This window comes from Salmo salar, chromosome ssa16 (genome assembly GCF_905237065.1).
Source record: "Salmo salar chromosome ssa16, Ssal_v3.1, whole genome shotgun sequence".
Classification (NCBI taxonomy): Eukaryota; Metazoa; Chordata; class Actinopteri; order Salmoniformes; family Salmonidae; genus Salmo; species Salmo salar.
In genome coordinates, this window is record NC_059457.1 from 26,528,577 (window position 1) to 26,546,168 (window position 17,592).

Here is a 17,592-nt window from a genome sequence, read left to right on the forward strand (position 1 = left end):
CACTGCTCCAAAACCGCCATTAAAAAACCCAGACAACGGTTTGCACATGGGGACAAAAGATCGTACTTTTTGGAGAAATGTCTTCTGGTCTGATGAAACAAAAAATAGAACTGTTTGGCCATAATGACCATCGTTATGTTTGGAGGAAAAAGGGGGAGGCTTGCAAGCCGAAGAACTCCATCCCAACCATGAAGCACGGGGGTGGCAGTATTATGTTGTGGTGGTGCTTTGCTGCAGGAGGGACTGGTGCACTTCACAAAATAGATGGCATTATGAGGGAGCAAAATTATGTGGATATATTGAAGCAACATTTCAAGACATAAGTCAGGAAGTTAAAGCTTGGTCGCAAATGGGTCTTCCAAATGGACAATAAACCCAAGCATACCTCCAAAGTTGTGGCAAAATGGCTTAAGGACAACAAAGTCAAGGTATTGGAGTGGGCATCACAAAGCCCTGACCTTAATCCTATAGAAGATTTGTGAGCATAACTGAAAAAGTGTGCGTGAGCAAGGAGGCCTACAAACCTGACTCAGTTACATCAGCTCTGTCAGGAGGAATGGGACAAAATTCACCCAACTTATTGTGAGAAGCTTGTGGAAGGCTACCTGAAGCGTTTGACCCAAGTTAAACAATTTAAAGGCAATGCTACCAAATACTAATTGAGTGTATGTAAACTTCTGACCCACTGGGAATGTGATGAGAGAAATAAGAGCTGAAATAAATCATTCTCTCTACTATTATTCTGACATTTCACATTCTTAAAATAAAGTGGTTGTCACATCCTGACCAGCAGAGGGAGCAATTGGATTAGTTTTGGTCAGGATGTGGCAGGGGTTTTGTGTGTGTGAATGGTTGTTGGTGATTAGGACTCCCAATTGAAGGCAGGTGTGTTGAGTTGCCTTTGATTGGGAGTCCTATATAGGAGTGTGTGTTTTTCTTTGGGGTTGTGGGTAATTGTTTCTGTTCAGTGTGTTATGCTGGCAGTACTGTTGAGCTGTCGGTATTGTCTTGGTTTGTAGTGTTCCAGTGATCTTTTTTTGAATTAAATGATGCTGAACACTAACTCTGCTGCATTTTGGTCCCTTTCTGAAGACAGCTGTGACAGTGGTGATCCTAACTGACCTGAGACAGGGAATTTTTACTAGGATTAAATGTCAGGAATTGTGAAAAACTGAGTTTAAATGTATTTGGCTAAGGTGTATGTAAACTTCCGACTTCAACTGCATGTATGTAAATACTCTCAAATGAAAGGTGGCATTCTGTACTGTCACCTCACATTAAACATTTGATCTCAAATCCAAAGTACTGGAGTATAGAGCCAAAATTTGAATTTTAGCTTCACTGTTCAAATATACTGTACAAAAATATAAATGCAACATGTAAAGTGTTGGTCCCATAAAATATCCCAGAAATGTTCCATACACACAAAGCTTATTTCTCTCAAATGTTGTGCACAAATGTATTTACATCCCTGTTAGTGAGCATTTGTCCTTTGCCAAGATCTTCCTGACTCATAAACCTCAGGGAGGATGCAGCATTAATGAACAGATAGAAACGTATTGTGTAGAACCAATATAATTGTTTTTAATGTAGAATCGAGAATCAGGTCAGATCTATTCATTACATTTCTATCTGCAAAGTTCTGAACAGTTTACTCACTGAATACACCCCACATCGCTCCCCCAGTCTCTCCCTTATGACAGTGCAGACTAGGTCAGTGAGGGTATTTTGGTATTTTATTTGGATCCCCATAAGCTATTGCGAAAGCAGCAGCTACTTTTCTCGGGGTCCACACAAGACATGAAACATGACATATTACAGAACATTAAAAGTTTGAGGACATAACTTGTGCCCACACACACATACACGTCCATTGGTCAGTTTTGTGTTTCATCCATGATGATTAAGGATAGGATCTGGAGAGGGTAACATCATCATAGAGCTTATCCTAGATCTGAAAGACACAACAACAGTCAGACCAGCAGCCTGTTCTTCTCCAGATGTGATTCCTATCATTCCACAGGCTCTGAACTCAATAAACAACACTTCATATCTCCACTCAGAGATGTGGTCACCACACAGAATTAGGGGATGGGTTACTGGTCTATTTTTTTAATTCAACTTTATTTAACCAGGTAGGCCAGTTGAGAACAAGTTCTCATTTACAACTGTGACCTGGCCAAGATAGAGGAAAGCAGTGCGACACAAACAACACAGAGTTACACATGGGATAAACAAACATAGTCAATAACACAATAGAAAGGTCTATATACAGTGTGTGCAAATGTAGTAAGATTAGGGAGGTAAGGCAATAAATAGGCCATAGTGACAACATATTTACAATTTAGCAATTAAACACTAGAGTGATAGATGTGCAGAAGATGAATGTGCAAGTAGAGATACTGGGGTGCAAAGGAGCAAAAAATAAATAACAACATGGGGATGAGGTAGTTGGGTGGGCTATTTACAGATGGGCTATGTACAGGTGCAATGATCGGTACGCTGCTCTGACAGCTGATGCTTAAAGTTAGTGAGGGAGATATATACGTAAGTCTCCTGCTTCAGTGATTTTTGCAATTCGTTCCAGTCATTGGCAGCAGAGAAGTGGAAGGAAAGGCGGCCAAAGGAGGAGTTGGCTTTGGGGGTGACAAGTGAAATATACCTGCTGGAGCACGTGGTACAGGTGGGTGCTGCTATGATGACCAGTGAGCTGAGATAAGGCTGGGGCTTTATCTAGCAAAGACTTATAGATGACCTGGAGCCAGTGGGTTTGGCAACGAGTATGAAGCGAGGGCCAGCCAACGAGAGCATACAGGTCGCAGTGGTGCGTAGTATATGGGGCTTTGGTGACAAAACGGATGGCACAGTGATAGACTACATCCAATTTTCTGAGTAGAGTGTTGGGGGCTATTTTGTAAATGACATCGCCGAAGTCAAGGATCGGTAGGATAGTCCGTTTTACCAGGGTATGTTTGGCAGCATGAGTGAAGGAGGCTTTGTTGCGAAATAGGAAGCCGATTCTAGATTTAATTTTGGATTGGAGATGCTTAATGTGAGTCTGGAAAAGAGTTTACAGTCTAACCAGAAACCTAGGTATTTATAGTTGTCCACATATTCTAAGTCAGAACCGTCCAGAGTAGTGATTCTAAGAGCATTTAGTTTTGCTTGCATTTAAGAGTGGTTGGAGGCTACGGAAGGAATGTTGTATGGCATTGAAGCTCGTCTGGAGGTTTGTTAACACAGTGTCCAAAGATGGGCCAGAAATATACAAAATGGTGTTGTCTGCGTAAAGGTGGATCAGAGAATCACCAGCAGCAAGAGCGACATCATTGATGTATACAGAGAAAAGAGTCAGCCCGAGAATTGAACCCTGTGGCACCCCCATAGAGACTGCCAGTGGTCCGGACAACAGGCCTTCCGATTTGACACACTGAACTCTATCTGAGAAGTAGTTGGTTAACCAGGCGAGGCAGTCATTTGAGAAACCAAGGCTGTTGAGTCTGCCGATAAGAATGCATTGATTGACAGAGTCGAAAGCCTTGGCCAGGTCGATAAATATGGCTGCACAGTATTGTCTTTTATCGATGGCGGTTATGATATCGTTTAGGACCTTGAGCGTGGCTGAGGTGCACCCATGACCAGCGCTGAAACCAGATTGCGTAGTAGAGAAGGTACGGTGGGATTCGAAATGGTCGGTGATCTGTTAGTTAACTTGGCTTTCGAAGACTTTAGAAAGACATATTGGAATAGGAATAGGAAGACATAGTGAAAGCAAGCTAGAGTCATATGTAGGCTCATGATATAGTCTCTGACTGGTGGTTGCTAGTGGCACTTCATTATTAGTTTTCTGAAGTAAAAAGAAAAGGGGGAATCCTGGTTATCAGAAATACTAATATATGAATATAATTTAAATCATAATTGTAAAAACAGTTAGCACAGGAGTGTTGAACGTAAGTTTGACTCGTCATACCTTTTCTTCTCCCATTCAGTCTCCTATGTTTCATGCATGTTTAAACCACACTCACACACCCATAGTCATGGATTGCATAAAATTGTATCAAACTAATATCTATACTGAACGAAAATATAAACGCAACATGTAAAGTGTTGGTCCCATGAAATAAAAGTTCCCCCATCCATACGCACAAAAAAATGATTTCTCTCACATGTTGTGCACCAATTTGTTTTCATCCCTCTTATTGAGCATTTCTTCTTTTCTAAGATAATCCATCCACCTGACAGGTGTGGCATATCAAGAAGCTGATTAAACAGCATGATCATTACACAGGTGCAACTTGTGCTGGGGACAATAAAAGGCCACTCTAAAATGTGCAGTTTTGTCACACAACACAATGCCACAGATGTCTCAAGTTTTGAGGGAGCATGCAATTGGCATGCTGACTGCAGGAATGTCCATGCGAACTGTTGCCAGAGAATGTAATGTTCCTTCCTCTACCATAAGCCGCCTCCAACATCGTTTTAGAGAATTTGGCAGTACGTGCAACCGGCATCACAAACTCAGACCACATATAACCACGCCAGGCCAGGACCTCTACATCCGGCTTCTTCAGCTGCAGTATCGTATGAGACCAGCAACCCGGACAGCTGATGAAACTGAGGAGTATTTCTGTTTGTAATAAAGACCTTTTGTGGGGATTGGCTGGGCCAGCTCCCCAGTGGGTGGGCCTGGCTTCAAAGTCCTTCCAGGCCCAGCCTAGTCATGTGAAATCCATAGAGTGGGGCATAATGAATTTATTTCAATTGACTGATTTCCTTATATGAACTGTAACTCAGTAAAATCATTGAAATTGTTGCATGTTGCGTTTATATTTTTGTTCAGCATACATATGGTGAGGACTGTAAGTCATGGATACTGAGTAAAAGGTGTTAGGATGGGAACTGATGATTAACCTTACTGCAGTAACCACATTATTGCGCAAGGAAATAGATATTACTACCAGTTTCCATGTTTTCATTCAGACATGATAACAGATCTGTATATAATAAGAAGGTGCTCATAATTAATTTTTTTGTCACATACACCGGATAGGTGCAGTGAAATGTATTGCTTTACTGGGTCAGCCATAGTAATATGGCAGCCTTGGAGTCTCTGCCCTAACAATGGGAGTCGTTGTCCTGGCAGACAGCAAGAGTAGGTCTGCTTAAGCCGATAGAAACACATTGGCCTTATTTTGGCAAGAGATAACCCTCTCACTTCACCTCTTCCTCTCTGATAACAAGTTAACCATCTTCTAGAACCAGGAAATAGATACCAGGACAAACAGGAAGTGAGATTGTGATTGAGCGTACTTTGTATCAGGAAGGCAGGCCTCAGGGGTTCAGGGCAATATTCTGGTACGCTCACTTAGAGGCACAGCATTAACATGGAAGTTAAAAAACTTACCCTGCAACCACAACCACTGGTGTCTAACATAGTGTATGTAACAAAGGTGTTTCGGTGAACTACGTCGAATGATGAGTAACCTTGTTTCAGACATGAAGACTTGGGTTAGCTCCCCCAAGGTAATGGCGGCTTAGCTCAGTGAACTACACAATGTTGTGGTGCTCAGATGTCCTGGGTTTAAACCTGTTGGTCACATTCTGCAAATGTCTCTGATTGTTAGGGCCAACCACACTGGGCCAAACTATAGTAAATACAGCACTGGAGAATTAGTGTTGTCAACTCAGACCAATCATTCCAGGGTATTACAAGCCAGTCCAAATGTTTATGTTTCATTCATTCCATTCGGCGTGAGAAAAATCTCCTGCAATAGGTTCACTGCTCGCCAGGAGACAGGCCAAACCAACTTATGAAACCCATGTCCTAAATGTGTGAGGAGGCTAGAGACAGAGAGCGAGAGGAGCGAGAAAGAGAGAGAAAGAGGGGTGAGAGAGAGAGGAGCGAAAGAGAGAGAGACCTACACATAGAGGACCCACGCCGAGAGGACCTACATCCAGACCACAGCACCACCAGCCACATCCACACCTCCTGTGTGAGGCAGGGTCGTACTCTGCGAATGTTGTAGAGCATGAACCTACAGGATCGGGTCACCGCCTTGATGTTAGTGGAGAACGACAGGGTGTTGTCCAGGGTCACGCCAAGGTTCTTAGCACTCTGGGAGGAGGACACAATGGAGTTGTCAACCGTGATGGCGAGATCATGGAATGGGCAGTCCTTCCCCGGGAGGAAGAGCAGCTCCGTCTTGCCAAGGTTCAGCTTGAGGTGGTGATCCGTCATCCACACTGATATGTCTGCCAGACATGCAGAGATGCGATTCGCCACCTGGTTATCAGAAGGGGGAAAGGAGAAGATTAATTGTGTGTCGTCTGCATAGCAATGATAGGAGAGACCATGTGAGGATATGACAGAGCCAAGTGACTTGGTGTATAGCATAAACATATGTTTCCCATGCCAATAAAGCGCCTTAAATTGAAATTTGAAAAATTGAGAGAGACAAACATCCCAGTAAATGTATTGATTTTCAATACCCTAAGCTACTTACAGTAAGCCTTCAGCAAAACTAGAGGCTAGAAAGAAAATGCACTGCCTAGTGCCCACTCCATCACATTCATTAGGAGGAGGTTGTCTATTTGAGAGAAAAAAACATATATAGTTCTTACAATACTTTTATAATGCATCCTTCCAACAGCTCCCTGGAGAAATCACTGATCTCAAGTGATTGGCCAGGTGAAAGGAAAGATTCCACTTTATAGCTTTCATACATCCAGACCAGTGGACCATTCAAGAAGGAGTGGAAGGTAGGGATGAAATAAGGAAGGAAGGATGGAGGGAAGGAAGGATACATTTATCTGTTGGAACATGGTCACAGTCTCGGGGCGTACGAGCGACAGTGGGCGCGCGCACAAATACACACATCCCAGACAACACGGACTAAACTTTCCTCCCCTTCTCGTCAGTCTGTGCGTGCCTCGCCAAGTCGTGAGAGCGCAAGAAGAACTCCCCGCTCTCTAGCACGCGTTTTAATTCCGCTACCAAGGTTGGTAAATATATTCTCTACAATGTCGAAAAGTTATTGTGTTTATGTATGTTTTGTTATTTTTAGATTAGCCTGCTGTTTTATGTAAGTGTGCTTTTCACTCGAGGCTGTTTCAGCTTGTTCAGCAATCGGCGACCCCGCCTACCTCATCAGCTCTCTTTTGTTCTTTCTCCGTTCAATTTCATCTCCCGAACACAAGGTCCGCTCATTCCCCGTTGATTAATGCTAATTTGTTGTATGATTATGCGCAGCCGTGGATGTCTCAGTGTGGTGTTCGGGTTACTTTGGTGATGGGTGAGTTTAGAGGGCTGTCTGTGTTTAGACGATGTCGGACTGGGACCCATTTTTGTGCTGCCTAGTAAACAGCAGCTGGAGGAAGGTGTGGTTTGGGTGGTAATTAGGTTAATGAGATTACCCTAAGAGAAACATTGATGGTCATAAATAACTTTGATTAAGTTAAGTGGCTTTTGTGCATGTTCAGTTTGACGAATATTTAACGGTATAAACCCCAAATAATCTTACTGCGCGCATTATTTGAGACAATCAAGTTCACTGTTTGCGCATCCGTCGTGCACTTTATTTGGAGCGCAAAACAAGTGTGTAGCAGTGTGTGTGTGTGTGTGAATCGATTGTTTCTTCGTAGCGCATAGTTTCACTCCAACGCGTTTGGGGATTGTTTTAAATCGTCGCATGCACCCGCGGTGCCCATGGACATGTAGCCTACATACCACGCACGTGCGCTTGCAGCTCGGCGCGCCCACCCCGGGGGGGGGGACACACGCACTAAACGCTCCATAGAGCGAACACGTGATCCTGCACGGGAAGGAACATTATGTTCCAATGCATCGAGGTCAATAGTGCCTCTTAACCTGTATGATCCTAATATTTATGATCATAGTAGTTTACCATTTTTGTCTCTGCAGAATTGCATCAACCACTTGCAGAATAGTGAAGTTGTTTGAAGTAAATGGACATGGGTCATTTGTGAAGGGAGGATGGGTTAAAGCTAGAATCCTTAATTGAAATGATAACAAACGTCACCCCACCTGTGTTTTGGTACAAAGCTTAGGGATGGGCCTGGAGAAATGAAACCACTCTCAAATTCATAGAATGGGCTGAGGATGTAAGGACTGATGACCATCCATGATATCAAAAGGATAGTTTTAACCATGTTTTTAGGCTATACAGTGTTTGTTTACATGGTTTACAAACATTGAAGTAAAACAAGCTTGTATTTTGGGTTTTAAATGGTGTATGACAGTTGAACTAACCTCAAGGCATTTATAAGTTATGTTCTTTAAGAATCAGTGGAGATATATATATATATATATCATTCATTTTCTAAGTCCAAAAATGCATGTAGAAACAAAGGGTTCCACTACTCAGAAGTTCAGTGACATGGACAGTTCACACTAATCATACCACGTACAATAGAATGATAATGCAACTGCCAGTGATTCTGATGTGTCCCTGATGAACCAGTAATGTGACAGCCAAGTCTCACCATGGTTAGATGATGATAAGCCAACTCGAAATCCACAGTTCATTGTTGGTGACAGAGCAGATAAACCACTTTGAGAAGTAGACTAAATGCTGCATCTCCTCCCACCCCTGACAGCATAAGACAAGTTGATTCAGATATTACTGTCTCTCTACACCTTCTCCTCACTGGTTTAGCTTGTGGCGATGAGAGCGGTGTTCAGTTGGTAACCAAACACTTATTTCCACTAGGGATGTACAATATATTGGGGAACATATCGGAATCGGCCAATATTAGCGAAAAGTGCCGATGTGAAAAACCGATGTCAAAGCTGACGTGCATACCTAATATAATGTAGATGCATCCCGTAATTACATTTTGCGCTACACGTGCAACACTGCATACTTAACCTAGCCCACAATGTCTGCTGTGTGGATTGAGCAGTCATTTGAAAGAGTAAGAACATTTCAGCGAGACAACTCAAAAGGCAAAATCCATTAAAGCCAAGATAATGGAATTCATTGCCCTTGACAATCAACCGTTCTCTGTCGTGGGTTTGCCGACTGGTCGAGCACCGGTACACACTACCGTGTGTTATTTTTCAGATGTTGCCCTACCGGAGTTACAGTAATAGCGTCACTGCTATTAGCTTCAAGACATGCATACTATGGAACGCCGTTTGGGTCTTTTGCGTTTCAAAAAGACACAGTAGCACTGTCAAAGCTATAAAAAAAAGTCTGCAAACACCGGCCAAAAACGATGTGTTTGCAAAACCGCGTTGGTAATAAAGCATCATTTGTTCGACCGCAACTTCTGGGGTAACTAGCTTTAGCTTGGTACCTAGCTAGCAACAATACAACCAGCCTGAAAACAATGACCAGTAGAAACTAGTCATTTTCATTATTCTTAGCAATGACAAGGAATCCTTGTGAGTAACTATTGTTGTTAGCCTATTGAAATTGAACTTCAGTTAACCTCTATGGGCTAGGTGGGACGCTAGCGTCCCCCCCGTGGTGCACTCCATCAACAGTAGGTGCATTTCAAGAGCGGCAAATTTGAATCCAAATAAATGTCAAAATTCAAATTTTTCAAACATACAACTATTTTACACCCTTTGAAAGATAAACATCTCCTTAATCTAACCACGTTTTACGATTTCAAAAAGGTTTTACGGCGAAAGCATAAATTTAGAGTATGTTAGGACAGTACATTTACAAGAGTTGTGTGTAATGTTTTGTCAATTCAAAGACAGGGTCACCAAAACCATAAAACCAGCTAAAATGATGCACTAACCTTTTACAATCTCCATCAGATGACACTCCTAGGACATTATGTTAGACAATGCATGCATTTTTAGTTCTATCAAGTTCATATTTATATCCAAAAACAGCGTTTTACTATGGCATTGATGTTGAGGAAATCGTTTCCCTCCAATAACCGGCAGTCAAGTCAACACCACAAATTAAATAATTAAAATTAGAAAACATTGGTAAAATATTATATTGTCATTTAAAGAATTATAGATTTACATCTTTTGAACGCAATCAACTTGCCAGATTTAAAAATAACCTTACTGGGAAATCACACTTTGCAATAATCTGAGCACTGCGCCCAGAAAAATACGCGTTGCGATACAGACTAGACGTCATGTTGGGGAGATCTAAAATCGAAAATACTATGTAAATAATCCATTACCTTTGATTCTCTTCATCAGATGACACTTCCAGGTATCACAGGTCCATAACGAATGTAGTTTTGTTCAAAAAAGCTCATCTATGTCCAAAAATCTCCGTCTTGTTAGCACATGATCTAAGCCAGCCGGACTTCTCGTCATGAACGAGGGGAAAAAATATATTTACGTTCGTTCAAACATGTCAAACGTTGTATAGCATAAATCATTAGGGCCTTTTTTAACCAGAACATGAATAATATTCAAGGTGGACGAATGCATACTCTTTTATAACGTATTGGAACGAGGGTACCCAACATGAACTCGCGCGCCAGGTGTCTAATGGGACATCATCGTTCCATGGCTCTTGTTCGGTCAGATCTCCCTCCAGAAGACTCAAAACACTTTGTAAAGGCTGGTGACATCTAGTGGAAGCAATAGGAAGTGCCAAAATATTCCTCAGCCCCTGTGTTTTTCAATGGGATAGGTTTCAAGGTAATACAACACATCAGGTATCCACTTCCTGTCAGAAAATGTCTCAGGGTTTTGCCTGCCAAATGAGTTCTGTTATACTCACAGACACCATTCAAACAGTTTTAGAAACTTTAGGGTGTTTTCTATCCATATGTAATAAGTATATGCATATTCTAGTTACTGGGTAGGATTAGTAACCAGATTAAATCGGGTACATTTTTTTTATCCAGCCGTGCAAATACTGCCCCCTAGCCCTAACAGGTTAATGACAAATAGCTATCCAGCTACTTAACCCTGTTGCTCAACGCTAACGTTATAAGCAGCCAGCTAGCTTCATCTGGCTAGTGAGGCTTGACCGGACTTGGTTGTGTTGAGAAGCTAAGCACAATAGTGGAATTTGCTGTTTGCCTTCAAAATAAAAGTATGTAATTGACAGTGATGCAAATGAAAACAAATACTTTTATTTTGAAGGCTAACCGCAATGTCCACATTGTGGCTAATCCTTATTGTGGCAAGCTTCACATAAATGGGTCCAACCAACATTAATCAAATAAAAACTCTTATAAATTAGGGTTATTTTAGATGACACCTAGCTATAGTTAGCTAACTTATAGCTACTGAAACAGATTGTTGCTTTGGTATGTTTTTGAGGAAGAACATTGCTTGCATCTATGAACTAGTTAGCTTTTCTTTATGACCAGCACTGTAGGTGCACGAGACAACTTTACCAGCATCATAGCATACGTATCGAATTGTTGTGACATGAAATACAACAGATGGTGTAATAACTACGTTAAATTATGAATGCGTTAAAGTATTGTGACATGCAGCCATATTCATGTCCTGATTGGTCAACAAGCTTATTTGACATGTCAAATAGTGTTTTCTACTTGTCATAGTTTTCTTTTTTGACACGCAAAGACCCAAACGGCGTTCCGTAGCAATCCTGGTTGAGAATGAAACGACTGAACAATGAAACAGCACAGCAAGTAAGTGAAAGAAATGGGTTTTACTGGTAATGGGGACATGCGTAAATGCCAACAAAATAACTTTTTGGTGTGTGTGTAACCTTTACTTGGTAAGTCAGTTAAAAACAAATTCTTATTTACAAAGATGGTCTACCCCGGCCAAACCCGGTTGACGCTGGGCCAACTGTGCGCCGCCCTATGGGACTCCCAATCACGGCCGGATTGGATACAGTCTGGATTCAAACCAGGGACTGTAGTGACGCCTCTTGCACTGAGATGCAGTGCCTTAGACCGCTGCGTCCATGTGTGTTAATTATTTAACTGTACTAGAATGCTTAAAAGGCTGCTTAAATTTTAAATATCGCTTATCGGTATCAGGGTTTTTTTTTTTTCGAAAGGAAAATGTTGGATATCGGTATCGACCAAAAATGTAATCTGTGCATCACTAATTTCCACAGTTAGTTTACTTGCTCTCACCGATGCCTGTGATTTATGGCGTACTAATCCAATAAGCACATCCAAACTGGGCACTGGTGCTGGGAAAATCAAACAAGGCACAAGGTCAAGGAAAAGTCCAGCACACACAACCGAATAGCTGTGACTGAAAGGTGAATGTATTTTATCCATTGAGTTCATTAGCTCATGTGCAAGTCCCTGTGTCCAAGACAACAAACTAAATATGATTCTTTAGATTACTGATTCACTAGACCTGTTAAACCTGTAACAGGTGACGATACAGCCACCCTTAGGAAGCAGGACTTTTTGTCCCAGTTGTTTATCTTGGTGCAAAGTTTGGGTGTGCAAATGGCCTTTCCCCCTCTCCTGATCTGCTCGCTGTCGGGCCCTCTCCTCCTCATGGTTGAGGTCTCTCTCACTCTGCCGGTCTCATTGTCTCTAGGTGCATCATGGGAAACAAGATCAGCAGGAGACGGGACACCGCACCAGCTGAGCAGGAGGCTGCAGAGGAGGCAATCGACACGCAGGAAGCTGTGGTGGAGGCAGTACCTGATGAGCCAGTGGTGGTTGCAGAGGCGACTGAACCAGTAGTAGAATCAGTGCCAGCACCGGTACAGGAGGCTGAGCCAGAGCCCCCCAAGCAGCCAGAGACGGAGCCCCCATTGGAGAAGCCGGTGAGCGCCCCACTGGTAGACCTTGCACCAGCGCCGACCCCAGCACCGCCTGAACCCGAGCCCCTGGTGTCAGTCAGCAAACCGGTGTCAGTCAGCAAACCGGTGCCAGTCGGCCCAGAGCCAGTCGTGCCAGTCGGCCCAGAGCCAGTCGTGCCAGTCGGCCCAGAGCCAGTCGTGCCAGTCGGCCCAGAGCCAGTCGTGCCAGTCGGCCCAGAGCCAGTCGTGCCAGTCGGCCCAGAGCCAGTCGTGCCAGTCGTCCCAGAGCCAAAGCCAGTCGTCCCAGAGCCAAAGCCAGTCGTCCCAGAGCCAAAGCCAGTCGTCATAGAACATGAGGCTATCCCAGAGCCCTTCCTCTGCCCCGCCCATCTTCTGGACCTGGGTGTCCCTGAGCTGACCCCTGAGCCCCTCGATGCTCCCCCCTCTCACAGATCTGCCCCAGACCAGCCCACAGACCTGGGGGATGCAGAATGCTATGACGACAACGTAAAGGCTGCCTGGAATTCTGTCTCCGTCCCGGAAGAGTCCAAAGAATCCCCGGAGAAGCCAGCGACCATGGCAGAGCAGCTTCTGTGTGATGTCAGGGGCAGTGAGCTGAGCAAAGCAGACTCTTCAAGCACTTAGACCTGACGGCCGACGACATCATGGTCAATGACGTCAATACAGACGACATTCCGGAAGGTGACATGTCCACTGAGCTGATATGAGATGGGCGGAGAAAATGTATTTAAAAAAAATAAATAAAAAAAATAAACAGAACAATGACGTTCTGAAAAAGGCAGACGCAGCAGAAAAAAAATGCATTAAAAAAATAATACAACTTTGATCTGAGAAGGCTAAAGGGAAAACTAAGCAGCTTAAGGAGACTGTGAAGTAGCACTCAGATAATCTGAGACCTGGGATATATTCACTAGTAACCAAACAGAACCAAGCGTACGCAAACGGAATGAAACTGGGTGGGACTTACCTGAAATTGTCCAATAGATATTCTAGTTTCCGTTGCCGAACCATTTTGGAATAATGATTAGACCCCAGGTAATACAGACGTGCCTTTTCTTTCTGAGTGTATGTTGACTAAAGGGATGTGGTGATGGGTGGCCAGGGCAGGAGAGTGAGTACCAATCATCGCCCTCTGAGCCATATAGACATAACACTGCATAGCAGAACACTTACAGTAACTATATATGGTAACTATGTATGACAATACGTTTGCCTTGGTGTGTACACCTGATGAATTGTAACAACATTTGAAATCGGCCTACATGCTATGATGTACATTCATGCTTGGACTCTCACAATCCTTCCTCTTTAACTCTGAAACGGAAGTGACCTTATATTTTCTTGATGGTGAGAAGTGGTTTGGAGGAATGTATTAAAGGTGATGGTCTGGTTGTGAAAATAAAATATTGTTCCACCTTGAAGATGATTCTTTGTTTTCAATCTTTAAAGAGACTGAGGGCTGCAAGTGCAATGTTTCCAAGACTGACATTTTATATTAAGGCTGTTTTCAGAGGTTTATGTGCTGCCACTAATGCTGCAGAGATATGGCTCAGCACAACCAAGAACATCAGCAAATAAAGATTACCTTAGTGAGTCAATTTCAATCCCTAAACATGAATACAGAGATCAGGAAATCAAGAGGTGAAATAATTCTCTACATAATGACAGACCATCAGTTGTGGGCTACATTACATATATATCTGAACACTTGCACTGCTCATTCATCTAAATGCATCAAGTTCTGTCTATGCTCCAGTACACTCTTTCACGATGCAAAAAAAAAATCAATTTCTGCCCCAGAAACAACTAGATAGTGGTTTTGCTTGAATAGAGCCCTTGGTTGTTCATAACCATTTCCTTATGGCTCATGTCCCTGTAGGTATGTAGGAGGGGACAACTGCAAGCATAGAACTAGAATTGATGGAACGAACATTCTTAGTAAAGCAACGCTAGGACAGTCTGGGAGTGGTTTGGGTGGGGAGGGAAAAACACAATGTGCTGTTCTTGGCAGAGGTTTGGAACTGTCTTATTGGTCTAACTAATTTACTGCTTGGTTGATGTCACCATGGAAGGCCAAAACTCGCTCCCACTTAAAACAGGCTGAAATTTCAGGTGGACTTTACAAACAGCTCTTACACTAGGTGTCACAATTTCACAGTATTATTATAACCTCGTGTGGAAATATATAAAACACAGAATCACATTTTTGACTGCCTTGGGCCTTTAAGATCCATGGCCAATACAGCATGTGGGAAGCATGAATGTGTTTCTGCGCTCATGGAACCCCTCTTGCCCCTCCTGCTCATCCTGATCACTGCTCAGGGAGTTCCCACTCTCCCTCAACACACTGTCATTCCAACCCACATACACACATACATGCTGCGGAAGCACATTCACATACATGTGCGCACACATACAGTGCAGAACATGTGTGCACATAGAGGGAGGGAGACCGAGCGAATTGGCAGTTGAATCTGGGAGTGGAGAGAGGGAAAAGGGAGGGACATGGGAGGAAAGGGGTGATAAAGGGGGGGTGGGAGAGAAAGGAAGATACTGAGGGAATGGGTAGGACAAGGAAAAGAAGGGAAGAGGGAAGAAGAAAAAGGCAGGACGAAGGTTGGGAGAAATGTGAAGAGGGAGAAAGGGGAAGAGAGGGGGGGAGTGAGGTTTCAGGGGGTCTAGGTCAGTGGTCTCGTGTGACTGTGCTAGAGTGCAGCATGGGAAATCTGCTCCTCTCATAAACTCATAGAACTTTCCTACACCCTCCCACCCCTCCACTCTGAGACACAAGTCTTCCACCATGGATGTATTCAATGGGTTGAAATGTTCAGAACATTTCAGATGCGATATTGTATAAGCTGATTTACTACATGCTCCTCCCAGTGCTTCTATACAGTAGTCATTAGGTGACCACGCTAGAAAGGTCAAAGGTGTCAAAACTGATGAGCATGTAGTACATCAGCTGCTTGTTCTGCAGTTAAGGTTTGAGTTTACTGTTCAAATTGTAGTTCAAATGTGCCGTACTTCTGTCCTGTCTAGTTTGGCCACATACTGACATACCAGTCCCCTTACTCATAAACCTCAGGGAGGATGTAGTATTACTGATGGAAGTGTATAGTGTGGGAGCCTCCCGAGTGGCACTGCATCGCAGTGCTTGAGGCGTCACTACAGAGTTTGATCCCAGGCTGTGTCACCACCGGCAATAGGGCCAGCGTTGTCCGGGTTAGGGGAGGTTCTGGCCAGGGGGGGGCTTTACTTGGCTTGTCATGCAATAACGACTCCTTGTGGCAGGCCAGGTGCCTGCAGGCTGACTGCGGTTGTCAGTTGAGTGGTGTTTCTTCCAACACATTGGTGCAGCTGGCTTCCAGGTTTAGCGGGCGGATGTTAAGAAGTGCAGTTTGGCGGGTCATGTTTCGAGGACGCATGACTTGACCTTGGCCTGTCCCGAGTCCGTTGGGGAGTTGCAGCGATGAGATAAGATTGAAATTGGGGAGATGCATGACTTGACCTTGGCCTGTCCCGAGTCTGTTGGGGAGTTGCAGCAATGAGATACGATTGAAATTGGGGAGATGCATGACTTGACCTTGGCCTGTCCCGAGTCTGTTGGGGAGTTGCAGTGATAAGACAAGATTGAAATTGGGGAGAAAAAGGGGGTAAAAAAAATAGATAAGACATGTATAGTGTAGAACCAATATAATTGTTTTTAATTAATGTAGAATCAAGAATCCGGTCAGCTCTATTCACAGTTTACTCACTGAATACACCCCGCATCGCTCTCACAGTCTCTCCCTTATGACAGTGCAGACTAGGCCAGTGAGGGTATTTTACTAGGATCCCCATAAGCTGTTGCAAAAGCAGGAGCTATTCTTCCTGGGGTCCACTCAAAACATGAAACATGACATATTACAGAACATTAATAAACAAGAACAGCTCAAGGACAGAACACATACACTCCCATTGGTAAGTTTTGTTTCATCCCTGATGAATAAGGATTGGATTTGGGGAGGATAACATCATCATAGATCTGATCCTAGATCTGCCAGACATAACAAGTCAGACCAGCAGCCTGTTCTTCTCCAGATGTGATTCCTATCATTCCACAGGCTCTGAACTCAATAAACACTTCATATCTCCACTCAGAGATGTGGTCACCACACAGAATTAGGGGAAGGGCTACTGGCCTATTTTAATAGGAAGACATAGTGTAAGCTAGCTAGTCATATGTAGGCTCGTGATATAGTCTCTGACTGGTGGTCGCTAATAGAACTTCATTATTCGTTTTCTGAAGTAAAAAAACAAATCAGGGATTCCTGATTATCAGAAATCATAATATAAGCTAATTTAAATCATAATTGTCAAACATTTCTGAGTTTAGAAACTTCCGATACAACACAGGAGTGTTGAACAGAAGTTTGACTCAACAGGTTCTTTTCACTAGCGATCAGAACCAAAGTCCAATTGCTGGTAAAACTCCAAATAGCTTTGACGTTTACCAACTGTCAGTTTCCTCCATGTAAGAAAAGTATGAGCTCCTGCTGTTGTTTTTACTTTGCACTTTCACATACCTTTTCTTCTCCCATTCAGTCTATGTTTCATGCATGTTTAAACCACACTCACACACCCATAGTCATGGATTGCATAAAATTGTCTCAAACTCTAATATTTATACTGAACAAAAATATAAACGTTAAACGTTGGTCCCATGTTTCATGAGCTGAAATAAAAGATCCCAGAAATTTTCCATATGCACAAAAAGCTTATTTCTCTCAAATGTTGTGCACTAACTTGTTTACATCCCTGATAGTGAGCATTCCTCCTTTGCCTAGATAATCCATCCACCTGACAGGTGTGACATATCAAGAAGCTGATTAAACCG

The 17,592-nt window shown here is 43.2% G+C and overlaps 1 protein-coding gene across 2 annotated transcripts; it reads left to right on the plus strand.

Annotated features, from left to right (window-relative positions):
- Nucleotides 1-6,845: 6,845 nt before the first annotated feature.
- On the plus strand, nucleotides 6,846-14,137 carry LOC106573476 (proteoglycan 4). Of its 2 annotated transcripts, none has more exons than XM_014148563.2 (2): nucleotides 6,846-6,998; nucleotides 12,488-14,137. In XM_014148563.2, exon 2 carries the CDS (start codon nucleotides 12,495-12,497, stop codon nucleotides 13,338-13,340), a length of 846 nt encoding a protein of 281 aa, XP_014004038.2. In that variant the 5' UTR covers nucleotides 6,846-6,998; nucleotides 12,488-12,494; the 3' UTR covers nucleotides 13,341-14,137. The 2 variants fall into 2 exon arrangements, with proteins under 2 accessions (XP_014004038.2, XP_014004039.2); XM_014148564.2 differs by lacking the exon at nucleotides 6,846-6,998 and adding an exon at nucleotides 7,104-7,292.
- Nucleotides 14,138-17,592: the final 3,455 nt, after the last annotated feature.